Source organism: Notothenia rossii, assembly GCF_949606895.1.
Source record: "Notothenia rossii genome assembly, chromosome: 6".
NCBI lineage: Eukaryota > Metazoa > Chordata > Actinopteri > Perciformes > Nototheniidae > Notothenia > Notothenia rossii.
In genome coordinates, this window is record NC_136909.1 from 88,569,576 (window position 1) to 88,585,979 (window position 16,404).

Sequence of the window (16,404 nt, forward strand, 5' to 3'; positions counted from 1 at the left end):
ATAAACAAATGTATAACTAGTTTAGCTAGTTCCAGAGGTAGATAAAATAGCTAAGTGTGTTTGGTCGAACTTGAAACGTGTGTTTTGCTCCGCTCATCGGACCGTTACAGCGGCTGAGCTTCAGGTGATCACGGAGCTGCGTGACCTAAACAATAAGTGTTGCTTGGCAACGGGGTGTGGCGGCAAAGTATATATTTTTTCTCTCAAGTTTTAGATGTTTTTTTACGCTCAACCAAACAACAAGACCTGTAACACAACAATGTCAGAGTCACCGGCGGCCGGCTACCCCAATAAACAGACGTTACTAACCGCTTAACAACAATGCCCCCCATTCCATGTATAGTCACACATACACACAAGTTCTTTATAAAACGTACGAACACGGCCTCTCAGCAAAAATGTATAACACATACATTTCCGCCATGGTCTACATGCGCTTGTACGTCGCCGCCATGTTTCAACGGTTAACCGTATTCAACCCAACATCGGACAAGGCTGCCGCTGGCCTGTAAAAATACATGTCAAGGCTAAGTTTCAACACAGCAGCAACGTTGTCTTATCCCAATCAATGCTGTGTGTAAAGTTATAGCGTTATACGTCTGGGTCGGCTTAGTATAACACCGGTCGTCTCACCATCAAAATGCATTATAAACGCCTTCAGGTGCTTGAACATAAATTCGATGCCATCTGTAGATAAGCTAGCAAAGCTAACTGTGGTGGGTCAACCCAGTCTCATGGCATTTTGTGTTATAGTCACAAAATGTAATCCATTGATTCGTGTTCACCAACACAATTATCAAGTAAGGGTTACGATCCACCCGCTGTGAAATGAACTTAACTTCCATATTTGCCGTACACTTGTGTTTACGGAAGTTGAGATGTTTCTCGGTTGTGATTGGTTGTTCCTCGTCACATGACGAGCGGTGCGCGCTGCTGCAGTGCACGTCTCCATTGAAACCAATGGAAATGAGATCCCAACGCTGATGTGCATGGCTCCGTACAAAGTTGTACTCATTGCATTAGTATAGGCAACTGTAGCTTTTTACACTGGAGGCGCCCATCTCGGCCGAAGTCGGTTCATATTAACCTAAAGGTACATCATTAAATGGTAAATGTCGCCTTTAAGGAGCAGAACATTTTTGTTTTATTTGTGTGTGAATAATGAAATAATTTCAAATCTGTTTTTCTGTGATAGGTAATTGGTGTGGAGAAGATTGACCTCAGCCTTGCTTTGAACATTGTTCCAAAGGCTCTGTAGTAAATGGTGAGTATTCAAATGTTTTCTGTGATTTACTTGAGTAACTTAAACTTGATCTTTAACTAATTGAAAACTGATATTAGTCTGACGATTTCTGAATATTTATTCATAACATTTACATACTGCAAACATTGCAGGGATATACACATGTTCTGATTTATTAGGCAAAAGTGATTCAGAAAGTGAGAGGCAAAAGCCAAACATTCTGCGATAAAGCCTCCTTCACAAAGTGATCATGTTTTGTTTGTTGAAATGGCTATAAGGGTGTTTCTTATATGTAGTCTTACATCAGTAATACTTATTTTAAGTCGCTTTGGAAAAAAACGTAACTAAATGAAATGTAATGTAGTCTAACCTGGTTGTTCGTACTTGATATAAAAAGTTATTCTCACTATAGAGCCAAAACAGGAGTGATGTGGTCCCTTCTCCGTGCTCTGGTCAATACATGTTGAATCAGCTGAAGCAACTTCACTGAGTTTTTGGTACACCCTGATAATAAAGAGTTACAATAAGCTAGCCTTGAAGTAACAAATGCATGGACTAGTTTCTCTGCATCGTTTTGAGGCAAGCACACAACTACAATCATGACATCATTAGAAAATGAAATGATTTCTTGATTTTTATGACTGTGATAATTTGTTTTCTTTGATAAATGCGGAGTTTAAGCGTATAACAACCCTGCCCCTCCAATCAAGATTTCTCTCTCAGCTGGATGTACTATCTGACAAACTTCTGAAGGTTTATGAGAAGAGAGGAGGACAGATAGGCCAGCGTCTGAACTGTATTATGTCAAACATGACTCAAGTAAGAATTCATTTTAAGGAAATTATACATCGAGTCAATAGTGTACACATTTCATTGAGCAAAACAGATTCTTTCTTTTCTTATTCCCCTTCACTTAGGTTGATGATGTCGATTTAGGCCGGGATTGTGTTCTCAAGGGGCTGTGTGTGTACCTCTGTGTGTGTACCTCTGTGTGTGTACCTCTGTGTGTGTACCTCTGTGTGTGTACCTCTGTGTGTGTACCTCTGTGTGTGTACCTCTGTGTGTGTACCTCTGTGTGTGTACCTCTGTGTGTGTACCTCTGTGTGTGTACCTCTGTGTTTGCACCTCTGTGTGTGTACCTCTGTGTGTGTACCTCTGTGTGTGTACCTCAATGAGAGAGTTTGTGGTCAGTAGAAGTAATATTTGACCTTTTGATTTTTTTGTTTGGCTTTAAAATATGTATTTATTGAAACACCACATAGTATACAGCCTAAAGTAAGTGAACATCCCTGTTTTTGGTTTAATAGCCAGACTACACTGAAAAGCTAGAGGCCTTTTAATTTAAAATGGATACAGGAAATGAAACATTCTTTATCAGGTCAGACAGGAGTATATCAGATAACAAGGAGGCTTAAAAGTACTGAAATCTGACCAAATGTACTTGTTAGACACAGGGACTTAGTGATGGGTATATATATGTATTGATTTGTTAGATCTCACTCTGTTCCTTTTGTGACTGTGCGCTCTGCAGGCAGAAGATGAAGACGTCATTCTGCGGTCCATTCAGGGGATTACGGTGGGACTTTATGTTGTCAAACACAATTCCACCATGAGAGCAGAGGACAGATGAGACCACAGGACAGATGAGACCAGAGGACAGATGAGACCAGAGGACAGATGAGACCAGAGGACAGATGAGACCAGAGGACAGATTTTCCTGGAAGGCCAACAGGTACTAACTGATGTGGACAACATTGCACTCGCTGCTACCATGCTGTTTGGACTAATGTATGCAATGAACCTGAACGACCCCCCTAAACTGAAGTGCACGTTCGAAGTGCTCCAGCAAATGTTAATGGAGCTAGACGGCAACATGCTCTCCAAGAAAGCCCAAGCGTTTAAAAACAAACTGTTTGAGTGAGCTGTTGCCATGGACCATTGTGCACTTTTACAGCATTCATACTGGACTTTCATCGATACAACTGTCTTGCACTTCCTTTGCTCATGCTTTTTGCTGTATTGATTTGCATGTTTCAGAAATGTGGGTTTTTCCTGGGGTCATGTGTTTTCAGAATGTACTAATTGCGCTACTTCAAAATGTCAGTTCTTGTTTTTATTTGTAATACTTTCTTTAGTGCGTATGTGGTGAGAAACCAGGCCATTATTATACTTTCATGTATTTTTCCAAAACAATGCCATTGCTTTTTTGTATGGAAGTTCCCTTTCATATTAGCAGGGTAATATTTAAATAATGGATTTGCAAGAACATTTCCTTTTTTCGGCTAGGCGTTGACATTTTCTGTTAATTGTTTACTATGAATGAGTTACAAAAATAAGCCTTTCTTTGCCATTTGGCCCAATAAACCTTTCTTTTGGTCGGGAGAATAGTTTCCTGCTTGCTGTGTTCTAACACAATAATGTATATGTACATGCATCACAAACTTTTTCTATTTCTTTATTTTCAATGTATGTGTTAATTCTCCTGGGGCTGCATGATGGAAAAACCAAAAGCTCATCTGGATGTGTGGTGGTTGTTAATATTGTTTTATTTTTTGAGAAAAATACATGAATGTTGTTCAAAGAAATGTGTTTGTCTTTATTGACTATTTGTTTTAAAATGTTATGATAAATGCTGTAGATATAAGAGATTAGGATGGATCCTGTAGAAGAATGTACGACATGCCTCTATTCACATGAAATAAATAATCTTATGTACCCCTTGAGCACTAGGTAGATTAAACAGAAAACTATAGCATGGAGTTTAAACAAAACATTCATGTGGCTTCAACAGGTACAAGTTAAATATACTGAGTATATTAAAAGCCTATAATGAACATAAAAAGTCATGTTGGTTAAACATAGGGTAAATGAATATACCTATATTAAAGGAAATATTCAAATGAACATATCAATTTCATGTTTCTTTGACATAACATAGTTGTGTGTCTCTAACATAATGGAATAGTTTTGAGTACACATGTTTTTAATGTGTGCAACCGGTTTCCATATTAAAATCATGTTAATCCAACGGCCTTTTTTTTCAGTGTAGTAACGACCACCAGAGCAGCTCAGACTCCAGGACTGATCATTCCTTCCAAACTCACATCCATCATCACTGCCTCCTCTCCTGCTGATTCCTCTGTAAGTCACTGATATATAAACCCCTCCTCTCCACTCGACCTCCCAGTAACAGCGACCAGTCAGAGCTTCTCTACACATCAGCTGACACCAGATATCAAATCTCTCTGGATGATAAGGATATGGCTGCTCCTCCTCCACACGTGTCACCTTCCTGTTGTCCTCAGACAGTTTGAGGTTCCTGTGTGCTGTGTTTGTGTTGAGTGAGAGTTCACAGGAATCTGAGGAGAGGAACAGCAGCAGTTATTCATCTATCAGCTGTTCATTTATTGACACTTTGAAGATGAAGGTTACATTTGAAGATGGTGGCTGCTTTGTTTTCATGAATCAAATTAAACCACACTCACACTTCCTCAGACCGGGTCTCAACCATCGGACTCCAGCAGGCTCCATCCTGAAAGAAGAGGGGGGGGGGGGTCAGAGCAGCATGGAGACATGGACATCACTCTCAAACTCAGAGCTTTGTTATTCTCCACAGATGAAGCTACATGTTCACGATATCATTTTAGATCAGTCGATAAATAAAGCTCATTAACTTCAATTATTATTTCTCAGAGAATAAGATGTAAGAGTTGATCAGTGTTCAGTTAGTGTTCCCTCAGCATCTGCTAGCAGCAGTCAATGAGTGTTTCTCTTACCTGGAATCTGAAGAGGAAAATAAATGAACTTTATTTAAAAGCATCTTTCATGCAACGCACTTTGGGTTTGCTTTGAGCAATGAAAGGTGCTTTGACCATACCATTTATTATTATTATGATGATGAATTCACAGGACATCTGATAGTTCATCATTGTGTTTAAAAGAGGGAGGGGCCATTTAGTGCTTTAAAAATAGGAGAAGCACTTCAGAATCAATTCAGATACAGGAACCAGTGCAGATGGTGTCCATCAGGAGTGGGATGATCTCTGCTGTGTTTAGGTTGTTGGATGGATTTTGACTCTATTGCCAAAATGATAAAAGCAGTTTTTGGTCAGCAAATTAAAATGAGCATTAAAATGGAGATCAGAATCTAAAATGATAAAGATGTATTTCTTGTTGTCGTGTCTTCTCTGTAAACACAGAGCTGCTGCCTGAGTCTTATCCCGTGTCTTTAGTTCCCTTCAATGTTTTTGTCTTGGCATACACACAGTGGAGGAAATACGTATTTGATCCCTGCAGACTTTGTAAGTTCACCAACAAAGAAAGGACCAGTCTGTCATTTGAATGGTAGGTTTATATAAACAGTGAGAGAAAGAATATCAATAAGGAAATCCAGAAATGTACATTATATAAAAGATACAAATGTATTTGCATTTAACTGAGTGAAATAAGTATTTGATCCCCTTGCAGAACATGTGTTAGGACTTGGTGGAGAAACCCTTGTTGGACACACAGAGGTCACACAGAGGTCAGACGCTTCTTGTAGTTGGTCTCCAGGTCTGGGCACATCTCAGGAAGGATGTTGGTCCACTCCTCTCTGAAGATCCAAATCCTTCAGGTGTTGAGGCTGATGCTTGGCATCTGGAAGCTTCAGCTCCCTCCACACATTTTCTATGGGATTAAGGTCCAGAGACTGGCTAGGACCCTCCATCACCTGAAGGTGCTTCTTCTTTAGCCTCTCCTGTGTTGCCTTGGCCGTATGTTCAGGGTCCTTGTCCTGCTGGAAGACCCCTCCATGACCCATGGTCAGTGTCCTGGCTGAGGGAAGGAGGCTATCGACCAAGATCTCACGGGACATGTCCCCGTCCATCCTCTCCTCGATGCAGGGAAGTCCTCCTGTCCCCTCAGCAGAGAAACAGCCCAAAGCAGAATGTCTCCACCTCCATGCCTGACGGATGGTGTTCTGGGGTTATAGTCAGCATCTCTCTTCCTCCAAACACGGCGTGTCGAGTTGAAGCCAAAGATCAACATTTTAGTCTCATCTGAGCTCATCCGCTTCTCCCAAGCCTTCTCTGAATCATTCAGATGTTCGTTGTCAAACTTCAGACGGCCTCTCGTGTTCTTCTTGAGCAGGGGGCCTTCAGGCACTGCAGGATTTGATCAACTATGGTGTAGTGTGTTACCAATAGGTTTCTTGGTGACTGTGGTCCCAGCTGCCTTGAGATCATTAACAAGTTCCTCCTGTGTAGTTCTTGGCTGATCCCTCACCTTTCTCATGATCATCAATACCCCACGGGGCCAGATCCTGTGTGGAGCCCAGACCGAGGGCCATTGATGCTCATTTTGTGTTTCTTCCATTTAGAAACACACACATCATTCTTCTGAATAATGGCACCAAGAGTTGTCTCCTTCTCACCAAGCTGCTTTCCGGTGGTCTTGTAGCCGATCCCAGCCTGGTGCAGGTCTACAGTCTCACCCTGAGGTCCTTAGACAGCTCTACAGTCTCGCCCATGGTGGAGAGATTGGAATCTGATTGATTGATTCTGTGGACAGGTGTCTTTTATACAGGTAACAAGTTGATTAGGAGTACTTTTTTAAAGGAAGATGAATTATTTGTCTGTGGGAGCCAGAATCCTTGTTTGTTGCAAAGGGATCAAATACTTATTTCACTCAGTTCAATGGAAATACATTTTTATCTTTTATATAATGTCAATTTCTGGATTTTCTTTTTGATATTCTTGCTCTCAATGTTTATATAAACCTACCATTACAATGATAGACTGTTAATGTATTGTGTGGGCAAACTTAAAAAATCTGCAGGGGATCAAATACTTATTTCCTTCACTGTATATGTTTATAATACCTGAGAGTGTCCAGTCTCCAGAGAGGACCCTCCAGTCCAGCAGACAGCAGCTTCTCTCCTGAGTCTCCTGGATGATTGCAGCTCAGGTCCAGCTCTCTCAGATGGGAGGGGTTGGATCTCAGAGCTGAAGCCAGAGAAACACAGCCTTCCTCTGAGACCAGACAGCATGACAGCCTGAACACACACACACACACACACACACACACACACACACACACACACACACACACACACACACACACACACACACACACACACACACACACACACACACACACACACACACACACACACACACACAGTGAGTCAAAAAACAATAACAAATGTTATTGAAGCAGATGCAACAAAAGGTTATGAGTGTATCCATCATTAATGTACATCGCAATTTAACTGGCTATAAGTTTAACATGTTGATGAACCCTGACCTGAGAGTCTCCAGAGCACAGTGAGGACTCTCCAGTCCAGCAGACAGCAGCTTCACTCCTGAATCCTGCAGGTCGTTGTTACTCAGGTCCAGCTCTCTCAGACTAGAGGACTGGGAGCTGAGGACTGAGGACAGAGCTGCACAGCTTCTCTCTGACAGGTTACAGACACTCAGTCTGAGGAGACAATAATAAACAACAACATAAAATCAATAACTTCAGGGTGTTCTTTTTCATGAATGACTGCCTTATCGCATATTATTCCTTATTCAAAATGTGCAACTCAATACTGCTTCACATCTGTGATGCCAATGTTCATGATGTCTCTTCTCCACGATGGCATTAATCAGTAACAGGATGAGTGTTTTACATCAACTGTATTTTATTCATGTTTAATACAAAAGAAGACTTTGCGTTTGGTTACCTGACTGATTTAAAAACAGGAAGAGAAAGAAGGAGATTGTAAATAAGCAGAGAGAGAGAGAGAGAGACAATAATTTAAGATAAAATAAGAAATCTGACCTGAGAGTCTCCAGAGTACAGAGAGGACTCTCCAGTCCAGCAGACAGCAGCTTCACTCCTGAATCCTGCAGGTCGTTGTTACTCAGGTCCAGCTCTCTCAAACTAGAGGACTGGGAGCTGAGGACTGAGGACAGAGCTGAACAGCTTCTCTCTGACAGCTTACAGACACTCAGTCTGAAGGGACAAACATTTAAATTAAAAGTTCGGCATTTACTCCTTTTTACAAATTCAAAAACAAAATATTAAGACCCTATAATCATAAATACGAGGAATCCTACATTATTTGAACTGATGGCAAAGATTTTGCATACATGGTGGATTGAAAGCCAATGTTAAAAATGTTTCAAAAGTAGAAAGGGAGAAGAGTGTGTAGATTTGCACCTGAACACAACAGCAAAGAATCATTTAACGGGTTTAAAAATAGTTCATTTACTATAGTAAGTTAAATACTTCCACAAAAGGAAGCTCAACATGTTGATTTATCCTGACCTGAGAGTCTCCAGAGTACAGTGAGGACTCTCCAGTCCAGCACACAGCAGCTTCACTCCTGAATCCTGCAGGTCGTTGTTACTCAGGTCCAGCTCTCTCAGACTAGAGGACTGGGAGCTGAGGACTGAGGACAGAGCTGCACAGCTTCTCTCTGACAGCTTACAGCCACTCAGTCTGATAAAGAAAGTACAAACAATATTTTAAAAAGATGAGCATAATATTTACTTTACATTTCATTTAGCTGACACTTTTATCCAAAGCGACTTACAATTACCAATTACAGGGACATTCTCCCTGGAGAAACTAAGGACTAAGTGCCTTACTCAAGGGCACACGAGTGGTGGTGTTCCTGGCGGGAATTGAACTCACAACGTTCCGATCTTCATCCCACCTCACTATCCATTAGACCACCACTACTTCATGTTATTACATGGCTTAGTTGAATACTCGATTCTGATTGGTCAATTCAGAACACGTGACGCGTTGTTAACAGACAGACCGCTGTCAAGGACTTATTGACCGTTGTTAAGGACGCTCACATCTGCAGAAAGAAGTCCGTTCGATTTAACTGTATACAGTTTAACTGACAAGACAAGAGCGACAAGAAAACAGCGGAGAAGTAACGGGCAAAAACCCTCCTTTTACGCAGCGGTCCAGACATAGACATCAAACGGCGACACATATTCAGTTGCAAGTTACTTTGGCATTAGGGCAGGGATATCTAGATACTTCCCAAGGTTTGACATCATGAATTGTGCTACTTTTAAAGCAAGCAGCGATGTTTTCAAATCTGCAATCAAAAAGCTCCTCAAAAACGCTATCGAAGCAGTTCCTGCCGTTGCTACGTTAGTTCAAACGGTAACAAAGGAGTATTTTTCTTAGCGGATGCATGTCAATTTAAATCAATACATACAACTATTTTTTAAATCAATAAAATCATTTTCTAAATCCATAAAAGCATTTCAATTAATAGTGGGAGTCATAACGTTACTTTGTTGAGAATGTGGCCGTGTAATAAGCGGGATAATGTGCAGCGACTTGGTCATGATGGGGAAAAGAACACCGACAGGCCGATCAGGAGCCCGACGCGAAGCGGAGGGATCTAGATCGGCATGAAGGCCGCGTCGCAGCACATTATCCCTTACATATTTGAATGTTTCTGTACTCACAGAGCCTTCCTGGAGGCTTTGACCACTGGCAGCAGCCTCAGAAGAGCCTCCTCTGAAGCAGAGTATTTCTTCAGGTCAAACACGTCCAGATCTTCTCCTGATGACAGTAAGATGAAGACCAGAGCTGACCACTGAGCAGGAGACAGATTATCTGTGGAGAGACTTCCTGAACTCAGGGACTGTTGGATCTGCTCCACTAGAGAACCATCATTCAGTTCATTCAGACAGTGGAACAGGTTGATGCTTCTCTCTGGAGACAGACCCTCATCCATCTTCTTCTTGATGTACTGGACTGTTTTCTTGTTGGTCTTTGAGCTACTTCCTGTTTCTTTCAGTAGACCTCGTAGGAGTTTCTGATTGGTCTGCAGTGAAAGACCCAGGAGGAAGCGGAGGAACAAGTCCAGGTGTCCGTTTGGACTCTGTAAGGCCTGGTCCACAGCACTCTGGTAGAGATGTGTTAGTTCAGGTTTGGCTCTAAAGACTTTAGGCAGCCTGGAGGTTGTTGGTTCTTCTGACAGCAGGTTGACACGAGAATTGATACATTTTCGATGGACATGAAGAGCAGCCAGAAACTCCTGAACGCTCAGATGGACGAAGCAGAACACCTTGTCCCTCTGGTACAGTCCTCTCTCCTCTCTAAAGACCTGTGTGAACACTCCTGAGTACACTGAGGCTGCTCTGATATCGATGCCACACTCTGTCAGGTCGGACTCATAGAAGATCAGGTTGCCTTTCTGCAGCTGCTCAAAAGCCAGTTTCCCCAGAGACTCCATCATCTTCCTGCTCTCTGGACTCCAGTGTGGATCTGTCTCAGCTCCTCCATCATACTTGATGTTCTTCACTTTGGACTGAACCACCAGGAAGTGGATGTACATCTCAGTCAGGGTCTTGGGCAGCTCTCCTCCCTCTCTGGTTTTCAACACCTCCTCCAGAACTGAAGCAGAGATCCAGCAGAAGACTGGGATGTGGCACATGATGTGGAGGCTTCGTGAGGTCTTGATGTGGGAGATGATGGTGCCGGCCTGCTCCTGATCTCTGAATCTCTTCCTGAAGTACTCCTCCTTCTGTGGGTCAGTGAACCCTCGGACCTCTGTCACCATGTCCACACACTCAGGAGGGATCTGATTGGCTGCTGCAGGTCGTGTGGTTATCCAGAGGCGAGCAGAGGGAAGCAGCTTCCCCCTGATGAGGTTTGTCAGCAGCACATCCACTGAGGTGGACTCTGTGACATCAGTCAGGATCTCAGTGTTGAGGAAGTCCAGAGGAAGTCGACACTCATCCAGACCGTCAAAGATGAACACAACCGGGAACTGATCAAACCTGCAGATTCCTGCGTCTCTGGTTTCAGAGAAGAAGTGATGAACAAGTTCCACCAAGCTGTACTTGTTCTCTCTCACCACATTCAGCTCTCTGAAGGTGAATGGAAATATGAACTGGATGTCCTGGTTGGCTTTGCCTTCAGCCCAGTCCAGAGTGAACTTCTGTGTTAAGACTGTTTTCCCAATGCCAGCCACGCCCTTTGTCATCACTGCTCTGATTGGTGCATCTCTTCCAGGGGAGGCTTTAAAGAGGTCTTCTTGTCTGATGGTTGTTTCTGGTCTGTCTGGTTTCCTGGATGCTGTTTCAATCTGTCTGACCTCATGTTCCTTGTTGACCTCTGCAGACCCCCCCTCTGTGATGTAGAGCTCTGTGTAGATCTGGTTCAGAAGGGTTGGGTTTCCTGCTTTAGCAATGCCCTCAAACACACACTGGAACCTCTCCTGCAGGTTAGACTTGAGTTCACGCTGACACACTCCAGAACGACTTCCTGAATGAACACACAACAAATCAGATCAATGAGTCAAATACATCCTTAAAGAATGAGGATCTGAATATACTTTGTTCCATCTCTTGAGACTTTAGTCAACATTTATCCAGCTTGTTAAATCTCTATAGAAACCCTCTTACTGCTCTGCAGACGGTCAGCCAGCTCCTCCTGCTCCATGCTCCTCAGGAAGTGCAGTGTGATGTTCAGAAATGCCTGTCTGCTGCTCCTCTTCTGCTCTTCATCCTCACCGTCCAGCACCTCCTCATCATCCCTCTGACTCTCTAAGCATTCTGGGTAATCTGAACTCAGAGCCTTCTGGATCTTCTTCAGCTCGTTCTTCACAAAAGTGATGATGTTGTCCTCCAGCAGCTGGAACAGAATACATGAACAACACAATCAAACTAAAGTCACCAAACATCAGATCCATGTTGGACAGACTGACCATCCACTGATCTACAAAGTGCATCATGGAGTTGACTGTGAGCAGAACAGATGTGAAGTAGCTGTAGTTCATGTACAGACCATAAATGTGGAGTCCAGCTGTGTCTGATGCTGCTGGGCAGACTGACCTCTGGGAACCTCTGAGCTCTGCTGGTCCTCTCTGTGAGGAATCATGAAGAAACAACTCACATTATCTCTGATATGCTTCAGTGGGGCTGGAAATGTGGATCAGGTGCATGTGTGAGCAACAGGAGAAAGGTTAGATCACTGGATTTGTCTGGGCCTCGCACGGAGTACCAACTTTAGCAGCTGTAGAAGTTATTGCCAATTTTTATTTTAAACTAAAACCTCAAAATAACATTTTATAGACACATGAATTGGTACAAAGGTTAAAGGGCAGTGATATCACTCATCCTTGACTATCAGCAACACTAAATACTAAGAAGTGCCACGCACCAAAATGAAAGTAATCAGTGACTGTAATCTTTGATTAAGGTTTAACAATTATATTTAATTTGATCAAGAGCTGTTTAATTGTTCAATAGAGCACCAGGTGAAGAGCAAAACACTACACAGCACAGTGCATGACATTAAGGATTTTGGGAGATGGCCCTGTGGGACATCTAAGCTAATTTACAGATGGCCCTGAGCCCAATAGAGATTGCCCTGAAAAATGCGCGCGGACGAAATGGCACGAAGGGTTTGGGGGGCCTCCCCCTAGAACATTTAGATTTGTGCAGGTCTTAGATGCTGTCTGGTGCATTCTCTAGACTGAATTATAAGATGAACCAGCACACTATTATATTGTACAATTTCAATTTTATTCTTCATTTCACTTGTTTGTTTGCTCTTGTTTGTGTTTGCTCTCTTGCATGCCCTGCATAGCTATACGAAATACTTACGTTTTTGGTCAAGACACTTTCCATCTGATGAAGGCAAATGCCTTCCCAGATGTAAAAAAGTAGAAAACATTACATTCAGTTGTAACTGCCAAAACAAACATTATTTACACTATTATGTTATCTGTTAAAGATGTTTGTAATGTTATCTACTGTAAGTTGGTCGAACGAATGCTTCCTCATCTGGAAGCTGACCGAGCAGACCCGAGAAGCAGTCGAGAGGAGCCGAGCGCATCCGCGAAGCACACAAAATGGCGACGTCAGAGTTCCCGTTAGCCGGCAAATCTAAATCTCTCCGGTCAAAATAATTTCCCTTTACAATACCGCTTCAGTTGCGCCACTTATGTGACAGACAAGAATAGTCCATTCTAATGTCTAACACTTAATGTGGAGAAAGAGATGTGCTGTATGGGTTGATTGTGCGTTGATCTGTTGCTAATGCCTCGGGGTTCCGGTGGGCATGTAAACAAATGCATAATGCTGCGCTATACTTTGTGGCCTCACCCAGTTGCATAGCGACACTTATTGTTTAGGTCACGGTGTCTTTTAATAAGCAGGTAGTCCTATCATTAGCTAAAACTAGCTAGATCTGATCAATATGGACATAACGCGAGTGAAGTCTAATCTGACGGGAGAGAGAGATCAGCTGCTGCTGACGAGTCGACACGCAGCACTGCATGATCACATGCAGCGGTGAGCGGAACAAAACACACACTTCAGGTTAGAATATCACTCGTAGCTATTTTAATTACCTCACAAACTACCGTAACTAGTTATAGATATGTTTAGTTTTACTGTCGGGTCACTCATTACTGGATCCGCGAGCTGCATGATACTGGCATAATAGATTGCCCGATCGGGCAACCAGCAGGTGAGGCTTCATTGCCCGAGCTAAATACTAGATGGCCCCGGGCCATCGGGCAGTCCTTAATGTCGAGCCCTGCAGCAATTACACATTTTAGAAATGAGAAGCAAAAACTGCTGCAAATACAGGGAAACATTGACCTCCGACTGACGAGGAGCAATGGGAAACACTCAGGTATGTATTCACACAGAGCTGATCATAAGCTGGAGTAGACGTCCACACAGTTGAGTTTCCCTCCCTTTGGACGCAAGCTGCAGGATTACAAAACTCCAGCTTTACTTAAGAAGGAAATAAATATAACTCAGATGAGAAACACTGAAGGTAAACATGACCCTTATTTCTTTATTTAAAGAAACCTTCATCAGAATCAGAAACAGGTTTATTGCCAAGTTGGTGTTTATGGTGCTTAAAGCTTTAAAACCTGATACGCCTTATAAATGATCAAAGCTGCTTTTATTAGAAAGGAACCAGAGAAGTGTCTCACCAAGAAAATTCAACAGAGCCACACTTTCTTAGCTGGGTCAATACAACCTGAAAGCAGAGCAGCAGGTACCATGAAGGGGGTTATCAACTTTCAATCCTCACCTTTGACCAACAGAGTGTCGTCCATCTTTGAAGTGCATAGGTGTGTCCATAGACCAGTCACTCTTCATGGACACACAGCTGGGTTCAGGTTCCTCCAGCCTCCTCCTGAAACATGAGAAACAAACAGTTAGGAATCTGGACCGTCACAATGGTCCTAAATACTATTCATATTAGAATGTGTTTAATAAACAGGGGCCATGCTTATAAATACATGAATCTCAAAGAAGGGATGAGTTATGCCAGATTAAGATCATTTCTATCTGCAGTCCTTAGACAGGTACGCACATAATGGTCATCGAACACTTAAAACATCTCCTAGTCTCCATCACACTAACACTTAGTCAGATCAGAGCTCAGAGCACCATACAACAACATGAGAATACTTTATGATCAGATCAAGTCTGACATGCTTCTGGCATCACAGCAGCTCCTTTAGCAACGTCAACGAGGACAAACATCAAGACAAGAAACAAGGAACCAGATATTTACCATAACAACACAGTCACTGAAGACACCATGTTCATCTGACCTGGGATTTCACTCATTACATAATCATGGTTGGGTCAGAGATAATGTGGTTGGCCAGCCTCTAAAGGTTGTGATGGTAGGATGATTCAGAGAGGCTCTCAAATGTTGACCCACGACCTTTGAGCAGATTCTCTGATAGACTGGTGGAGCAGTTTTGATTTTAAAGAGGTGGACCTGTACCGTGTAGTATTACAGTACTGCAAAATACTCTAAAATCACAGATGTAAAAAATAAAACTTTATCTACTCTCTACTCTATTATTTGTTTTGTCTTTTTCAGATTCTATGTGGTCTTTCTAGAAGAGAAGGGTCTGTCAGGACACCCACGTATTTATAAGAAAGTACCTGCGTGATTTTCTCAGTAAGTGTTACAACAGGGACAGATATATTTACCCTGTTTCATCAGAATACTTGAGAATATATTGATTTGGTGAGCCTGTCCGAACTCTAGTCCGGAGCTGTTTGATTGGATCTCAGCAGGTTTGGTTATCTCCTGCCACCTTTTTCTTTTTCAGTATTCTCTATTTTACTGATCTGCAGTAGAACACCAATATATGAGCCACAAAGACAGAGCAGACGGCACATACAAGAGGGTACTGTGGTGAATGAAGTCATGTATTTATTTGACTACCCAATGCTCTCTCATTGCCTCCCATTTATTCCTAATGTGATACCTGCTCATTCTACAGCATTTAGGTCTGAAACTCTACCATAATGATGGAAAACCACTTTAGTTTGTGGACAAATTGAACTGTATTTATTGTTTAAACAGTGCTTTAAATATTTTACCTGCTATGGTATTGAAGGCTTCTTTTATTGAGCCTCTCTGACACGTTACACTCTGGCTTCAGGCTGAACCCACCTTGGTAGTCCCTCCCTCAGCTTCAATAAGAGGTCTCTGTTCTTCAGTAACAACAAGTTTTCTACTGCTGCTGATATAATGAAGTCACATGACGTCCACTTACTCTGTCTCTGAAGGGCGGCCTTTAAAATATATTGGTGCAGCTATAGACTGGTCACTCTTCATGGACACACAGCTGGGTCCAGGTCCAGGTCCAGGTCCAGGTCCAGGTCCAGGTCCAGGTCCAGGTCCAGGTCCAGGTCCAGGTCCAGGTCCAGGTCCAGGTCCAGGTCCATGCTGCTGCTCTGGGCTTCAACACAACACACACACAGAGTGTGAATAATGCCTGCTGAGCTCTGGAGGAGAGGACAGTCAGAGGTCTTCATCTCACCTCTGAGCTTTGGTGAGGCGTTCAGGGTCCCCACTCAGAGCGGGTTCAGTGTCCTCACAGGGATTCATAGCAGAGCTCACACCTTCACACACACACAACCACCTGCTGGAGAACCACACATTATCTCATCAGGACACAGAGCTCTCACACCTCCAAACTAAAACACTCATGAGACAGTTCCCATGTTGTTGGCTCTGTGAGCTGCAGCGTCTTAAAGACCCTCTCAATGCTCTGTGGTCTTCAGGACGGTTTGAAGACTTCAGGAACATCCTTCATGTGGATTATTCTTGGCCTTTCTGTGCAGATCACTTCTATTGGACGGACTCTGAAGAGCTCAGCAAGC

The 16,404-nt window shown here is 42.8% G+C and overlaps 1 protein-coding gene across 1 annotated transcript; it reads right to left on the reverse strand.

The window, feature by feature from the left end:
- Window positions 1-7,044: 7,044 nt before the first annotated feature.
- LOC307044691 (NLR family CARD domain-containing protein 3-like) lies at window positions 7,045-16,129 on the reverse strand (the record flags this gene model as incomplete). The annotated part of the gene is made up of 9 exons (XM_079690000.1): window positions 7,045-7,277; window positions 7,529-7,702; window positions 8,048-8,221; window positions 8,537-8,710; window positions 9,706-11,512; window positions 11,653-11,881; window positions 12,035-12,113; window positions 14,303-14,407; window positions 16,062-16,129. 9 exons carry the CDS (start codon window positions 16,127-16,129, stop codon window positions 7,082-7,084), a joined length of 3,006 nt encoding a protein of 1,001 aa, XP_079546126.1. The 3' UTR covers window positions 7,045-7,081.
- Window positions 16,130-16,404: the final 275 nt, after the last annotated feature.